Here is a 7,741-nt window from a genome sequence, read left to right on the forward strand (position 1 = left end):
CAGTTCTACTCTCCAGAAGGATTTTCAGTTACCTCACATGCATTTGAAAGCTGGACAGTGAATAAGGCAGACCAGTAGAAGGATGAATGCATTCGAATTATAGTGTTGGAGAAGACTATTACAATTACCATGTTGTTGTTAAGTACCATCGAGTCGGTCCCAACCCATAGCAACCCTGTACAGGGAGGGTTTCCAAGGAGTGACTGGTGAGCTTGAACCACCGACCTTGTATTTCAAACGGCTTTGCAGTCTGGTGCATTAACCCACAGCGCCACACCAGGACTCCACAATTACCGTGGTCTGCCAGAAAAACAACCAAATCTGTATTGGTAGAAGTATTGCCAAGATGCTGCTCCTTGGAGGCCAGGATGGCCAGATTTTGTCTCTCATACTTTGGACATATTGTCAGGAGGGACCAGTCCCTGGTCAAATAGAGGGACAACGAGATGGATGGACAGCAAAGCATGAGCAATGGATTCAGAGTGACAGCAGTTGTGAGGGTGGTGCACGGCTGCCTTCTGTTGGCCGTGGGGTGGCTGAGTTACAGCCAACTTGAGCGTAACAACAACACAGGATTGCTATGAGTTGGAATTGAGTTGCTGGCAGTGGGGTGGGTTTTGGATGATGGCACAAGGGTTAAGTGGCTCTCAGTTGAATAGTCAACGGTTCTAACCACCCAATGGCTCCATAGGAGGAAGCCCTGACAATCTGCTTCTGTAAAGATGACAGTCTCAGATCCCCTATTGGCAGTTCTACTCTGTTCTACAAGGTAACTAGGACTCGGACCTGACTCCATGCCATTCAACCACAACAACACGGGGCTGTCTAAATGGAAGCCAGTTCACATTAAATCACAGTATCGGTTCCACTGGCCGCCCCTCAGGTGCTCAGCAGGCACACAGGGTCAGAGGTCACCCGGCCAGACAGACAGACACAAAAGATTTCCACCAAGGCAGGAAGGCTCATCAAACCGTGGGACAAGCTCCGGTCATGTACCTCGGGCTGTAGCTCCTGCCAAGCGCCCATCTCACAGATGGGGAAGGGTGAGGCAGCTAGCAATGAAGGGAAAACTAGAGGAATGGATGAGAGTCCCCCAGGCCAGTCTCCCCCAACCCCCGACACAGTCCTCAAAAGACACAGAGCCTGGAGTCCAATGGGGCAGTTCAACTTTAGTTTGTGAACAATCAGCTGGACAAAGTAGGCGTCCTGGGGACTTCCAGCCTGAGATGGGGCGGGGCTGGGAAAGAGGAAGTGAGCGAGAAGGGGAGGCATGGGAAGTCTCGCAACAGCCAGAAATGCTTGCTGTTTAAACACTTATGGTCAGAGTGGTTAGCAGGCACAAGTATGACTACACACCACACACACATACAAACATGCAACGCAGCATACACACAAAATGCATTGCATATACATGCATGAACACGCATCACACACATGCAAACATGCACATGGTAATATACACGTGCACATACAAACATGCAACACTGCACCTGCATAGACACACATGTGAAAACACAGTATAGGTACAGACATGCATGCACACACATGCAAGTATGCACACAGTAGATACACATGCACAAGCACAAAATGCAATACAGAACATGAACATACATTGCACACATATGCAAACATGTACAGTACAGCACATACATGAACATGCATTACAGACACATGCACACACAAACAGAGACGAACATACATTACACACGCATGCAAACACACACACTACAGGTGTAGGCACGTATGCACAAGCAAGCAAACATGCATGCAGCATGCACACAAACACACATTGCACATGTGCAAAATGCATGCACACTGCATACATTGCACACGCATGCAAGCATGCACACACAGCACACACACAAACATACACAAACACACATTACACAATATGCAAACGTGTCTAGACAGTACACCATACATGTGTACACACACAAACACACATGCACGGGTACACACAGCACATACATCCACACGCACATACACTGTGTATGAAGTCACACGGTGTCCACGCACACATGTGTCACACACCCTTAGACAAGAGAACAGACACACACAGGAGCGTCTATGCTACACTTGGGGAACACACACCCACTGATTCACACACATACTCAGAAACATGGTAAACACAGACACAGTCAGGAAACACACAGCACCCGGAGATGCCTGTCTTTCCCTCTCTGTATCTCTCCTCTCTCTGTTTCTCCTTCTCACACAGTGGAGGGTGCTCATCCCCCCCCCCCCAAAACACACTCTGCCCTTAGAAGCACACAGACTACCCACTCTCTGCAAGGCCACACCCCACACATCACCCCTCTGCACACATGCGCACACACCAGTAAGAGGGAGGGGGGAACATCTGGTACCATCATTGAATGTCCTTGTTGCTAGAGTATCCAACCCACAGCTTGCCCCTAGCAGCCCCCTTGCCAGGAGCCAGTGTGCAGGCGAACCCACTCCCCTCCCTCCTAAAGACACTTCCAGAAACGTGGTATCAAGTCTTCAGGGAGAACCTCAAGGTCTCGGCTGACCCCTGGTCTCACTGCGTGGTCACGCAGTACCTGGTGGCTGTCCTATTCTCTCGAACTTGACCTCAGACACTCCTGACGCTGGAGATGCTGGACAGGGGCTCCCGCATGCGGAAGCTGAGCGACCTGGAACCCCGAAAGCTGTCCCTGGGCCTCAGCGAGCTGTCGGTGGTGGAGGCCCCCGAGTGGGCCTCTGCCACCCGGGCCAGGCAGTCCCGGGGGCCTCGAATGCCGAGCCGCAGACAACCGCAGCATAGGAAACCCAGTACGGCCCGGCACACCTCGCGGCTGCGGAAGGAATAGATGATGGGGTTCACCGCCGAGTTGAGCACAGCCAGCGTGAGGATCCAATCCATGCCCCGCAGGTACTCCTGGGCCCAGACGTTGGAGCCGAAGACGTCGGCCAGCAGCAGGCCGAAGAGGGGTCCCCAGCACACGACGAAGGCCACTAGGATCATGAGTACCGTCCGCAGCAGGCGGCGGGCCCGGGGGGCTTGGCGCCCGTTGAGCCGCACCACCCTGAAGATGGCGCCATAGAGTACCATGATGGTGGCCAGGATGGCGGCGAAGACGATCACGCAGAAAAGGATGTACTCCTTGGCGTAGAGCGGCAGGAGGCTGGAGCAACGCTGGAAGCGACACACACAGTTCCAGCCGAGCAGCGGCAGCATTCCCAGCAACGCGGCCAGCAGCCAGCACAGCCCCATGAAGCCGTAGACACGGACGCGCTTGGTAGCCCGGCTCTCAGCAACCAGGTGCACCATGGTGGTGAAGCGCTCAATGGCGGTGAACAGGAGGCTGAAGGTGGATGCGGCCAGGGCCATGAAGAGCAGACCCTCCCGAAGGAACCACTCAGTGGGCCCCAGACGGAAGGTGCGGGGTCCCGAGAGCAGGACGTTGGACAGGTAAGCCACACCTGTGAGGAGGTCACTCAGCGTGATGTTCACCAGGCAGTAGAAGACCCAGCGCCGGGACCGCATGCGGGTCATGATGGCAGCCAATACCAGCAGGTTCTCCAGCACCACCAGGCAGCTGATGGCCACAAAGAGACCACGCAGAGCCCCCAGGCTGCCATCCTCGGGCCCCCTGCGCCACGCCAGGCGCCCTGAGAAGTTATAATGCAGCAAGATCAGCCGGCTGTGCCCCTCGACGGCCAGCTGCTGGCAGGAGTCTGGGGGCCCTGCCGCCAGGGACCCTGTGGCATTCATAGCGGGGCCCCTGGGCAGACTGAGGCCTGGGGTGACTGGGCCCGGCAGGGTGGAGCTGTTGCCAGCCCAGGCTGTTTCCTGTTGTTTGAAATTTCCTGTTATGTTCAAGGTACCCCCAGGGTGGTGATGAGGCTGAGACAGGGAGGGGGAAACTCAACCGTCGGCTGATGGGGCCCAAAGAGGGTGCTTTGGCTGGTCCTTGAAAGCCCAGGAGGGACCAGCTGTCGGCCCCCCCTCTGGCGGAAACAGTTCCCAACCTCCCTGGGCCACACCCTCCAACTGTCTGTAAGTGTGCCTGAGACCATGTGATCTTTCGGGGCTGTGTTTTAGGTCTGGGGGGTGGGAATGGCGTAGGGGCCCAGCATGACCATGATGTGTCCCCTACCTGGCCCCTCCTCCCACCCCCCAGTCACCCACTCCTCCAGCCCCACCCAGCCCCACTAGGTGTCTCCCAGGCCTCCCCAAGGAGTTCCCCTGCAGGTTCCCCATCTGTTCCCTTGCCCCTGCCCCACCCCAAGGTCATGTTCTCTGAGTCTTCCTGAGACAGTGGTGCCCTTGGCCATAGGGAGGAGGTGGTGGAGCCAGCCATGCCAGCTGGGTGTCTCCTGAGAGGCATCCTATACCATGAAGGGCATAGGACTGACCCTGGACTGAGCTCAACCTTCCAAATGAGCCCTGGTCCCCACTGAACCCTTATCCAGACTGATCCTCGATCCTGACTGGGTCCCAATCCCAACTGAGCCATGATCCTGAATGAATCTGAATCCTGGCTGATCCCCAATCCCAACTGATCCCCGATCCCAACAGAACCCTGATCCCAACAGAACCCTGATCCTAGCTGAGTCCTGATCCTGAGGATTGACCCCTGATTCCAGCTAAACCCTGATTCCAACTGAGCCCCATCCCAATTAAGCCCGAACCCTGGCTGATCCCCCATCCCAACTGAGCCCCTATCCCAACTGAGCCCTGATCCCAACTGAGTCCTGATCCTCACTGAGAATTGAACCCTGATCCCAACTGAACCTTGATCCCAACTGAGCCCGATCCCAACACAACCCTGATCCCAACTGAGCCCCATTCTGACTGAGCCCCTGATCTTGGCTGAGCCCCAATCCAGACTGAGCCCCCTGGCCCTTGTTCAAGCCCTGATTCCAGACCCAGACAGCAAACTTGGAATTAAGTAAGACAGTCAGCTGGACGCCAGCAGGTCAGCCCCACACGGACCTTCCAGTGAAGTACTGCCTCTTGGAGGAGCTGGGGCTGTAAGCAGCTGCAACTGTACGGAAAATCGTGCCCCTATCTAAACCTCTAACCTCCATCTTTTAGAGAACTTTACTATAATTGCTGCTTAAAAATACAAATCAATCTCATTCCTCTTTTAACTACAATGGCACAGCTGGAAGATGACAGCTGTGCTGCCTCACTTTCACCAATGAAAACCGGTCCATGATGGGCACAGAATCACTGTTTTCACTTTGCCCTCTTTCTACGCTCTGCAGTCGGCCTTGACCCATGGAGCCATTCAAGTAGGAAAGCATTAGTTTTAGGCTACAGCTGGTGATGGGGCACCCCTGGGTAACTTAGATGCATCTCCGGCTTTCTGTGCCGTTGAGCCATGCCCCTGTATACAACAGAACAAAGCGCTGCCCAATCCCATGCTAGTCCCCTGATCACTTTCAAATGGTTCTGTGCTCTAGCTGGAAGGTTGGAAGGTCAAGTCTACCCTGAATTTCCACGGAAGAAATGCCTGGCAATCTGATTTCATAAAGATCACAACCTTAGAAAGCAACAACTCGATTCTGCACAGATGGGGGTCTCTGGGAATTGTAATTGACTTGAAGGTAACCAACCTGTAGCATAAAGCAGTGGAGTGCTAACTACAAGGTCATCAGTTCAAATCCACCAGGGTCACTATGAGTCGGAATGGACTTGATGGCACACAACGACAACAACAACATAGTTCTTTAAAACTTTGTTACTGTTTTCTATACCCCAAAGTATTAAATCAATGAACAAGTTTAGAAGACAAAAAAACCCAACAACAACATTTAAAATTGAAAACAAAGGATCTGAATTCAATTCCAAATGAACAACATAATCACATTGAAGAAAACAGAAGGAAAAAACCCTTAGCCCACGTAACTCTTCATCCAACACAGTGCTGAGTCTAAAGATAAAAAGAAATGATGAACTTTGGTTAGCAGGGCTGGTAGTTGGGAGTCTGTGGGTGTAGTAATTCTGAAACTATCATGTGTATTATGGGTTTGAGAAAAGTAGCAGATACGTTCGTATTAGTAGGAACCAGGGTCTTCAGTTACTGTTGTGGTTAAGTGCCATTGAGTTGGTTCTGACCTTGTGGGCCAGTACATTATCCTGTAGCACCACGCTACGACTCCAGGGTCTTGAATAAGCGAACGGAAAAGCAAACAACAAATATTCAGACTAAGTGAACTTAAGTTCCACCAACCTCACTTCTAAGGCGCATTCTGATTGTACTTCTTCCAAGAAAAGATTTGTTTGTTCTTCCGGTAGTCTTCAGTAGACTCAATATTCTTCAGCAACACCGCAGTTCAAATGCATCAACTCTTCATGTCTCGGTCCTGTGGTCACATCACACGCGGTGACTAAAAATACCGTGCCTTGGGTCAAGCACGCCTTAGCCCTTAAAGTGACTTATTTGCTTTTGAGCACACTGAAGAGGTCTTTTGCAGTGGATGTGCCCAATGCAATGTGTCATTTGATTTCTTGTCTGCTGCTTCCATGGACACTGATTGTTGAGAATAAAGTATGTTGGTTTGTGTCGGTGATTAATTTCACTCAGCATAATGGCCTATAGGTTCATCCATGGTATGAGGTGTTGGAATCACAGATTCATTGTTATTCTTACACATTACCGACATCCTTTGTGTGTAAGGATCTCTGATAGCATAGTGGTTACAGATTGGGCTGCTAACCTTAAGGTCAGCAGTTCAAAACTACCAGCTGTTCCATGGGAGAAAAATGAGGCTTTCTGCTCCAGTAGAGATTTACAGCCTTGGAAACCCTATACAGGGTCGCTATGAGTCGGAACCGACTCCACAGCACATAACCAACCAACCTTTGTGTGCATATATCATAGTTTATCCACCCTTCCATTCATGGGCATTTGGGTTGTTTCCATCTGTATTGTGAATATTGCTGTGATGAAAAATGATTTTTTTTTAAGTAAAAAATGTATATATATATTCACCAAATTTAAAATGTAGTAAATTTAAAAATCAGACTTGTTGGGCAAATTAATGGAATCTTGACTCTGCCACATCCAGGCGGTGTGTAACTTCAGGTAAAGTACTCAATCTCTCTGTGCCTCCCTTTCCTCATCTGAGAAGTGGGGATGCTACAGTGCCTGTGTCCAGGGGCAACCCCCAGAGAGGTGGGAGACCTGATTCCCAGGCTCAGACAGACTAAGAGGAGTGATTCTCATAGTTCCCCTTATCATCCAGACTGGGCAGTGAGTGCTGTTGAAATTTTGGGCCAAATGGCATAGTGCGCTGCTAACCACAAGGTAAATGGTTCAAATCCACCAGCCACTCTGAGGGAGAAAAAAGGCTGCTCCTGTAAAGATTTATAGCCTCAGAAACCCTATGGACAGTTGTTACTCTGTCCTATAGAGTCAGTGGTGAGGACAACAGCAGGTCTGCCACTGGCTCCTCAATCAGGCAGGGGGTTTAGGACTCCATTTCCTGACTCAAAGTGGGCATAATCCTGCTCAGCTCTGTTACTGCTCCCAGTACAAGTGGGTGGATAACAAGTAGAACTTTTCCCTCTTTTCTATATTGTTGTCCTCACTCCTTCAACCACCAGAACCTCTGGCCCCAAGGCAGACGATTGTGAGGGACAAAAACAGGTTTCCAAAATGTCTTCTTTTTTTCCTTTTAATTGCAGCAAGGAGCCGCGCAGAAGGTGAAAGAATAAATACACAAGAGTGGAAGATGCAGTGCGTGTGGCCCAGGCCTGGGAAGGAGG

The 7,741-nt window shown here is 51.2% G+C and overlaps 1 protein-coding gene across 1 annotated transcript; it reads right to left on the reverse strand.

Moving 5' to 3' along the window:
• Positions 1-2,593: 2,593 nt before the first annotated feature.
• Positions 2,594-3,736, reverse strand: S1PR4 (sphingosine-1-phosphate receptor 4). The gene has a single exon (XM_006868958.1). The coding sequence runs from the start codon at positions 3,734-3,736 to the stop codon at positions 2,594-2,596; it is 1,143 nt and encodes a 380-aa protein (XP_006869020.1).
• Positions 3,737-7,741: the final 4,005 nt, after the last annotated feature.

The sequence above is a fragment of the Chrysochloris asiatica genome, unplaced genomic scaffold (assembly GCF_000296735.1).
Source record: "Chrysochloris asiatica unplaced genomic scaffold, ChrAsi1.0 scaffold00125, whole genome shotgun sequence".
In the NCBI taxonomy this organism is placed as follows: domain Eukaryota; kingdom Metazoa; phylum Chordata; class Mammalia; order Afrosoricida; family Chrysochloridae; genus Chrysochloris; species Chrysochloris asiatica.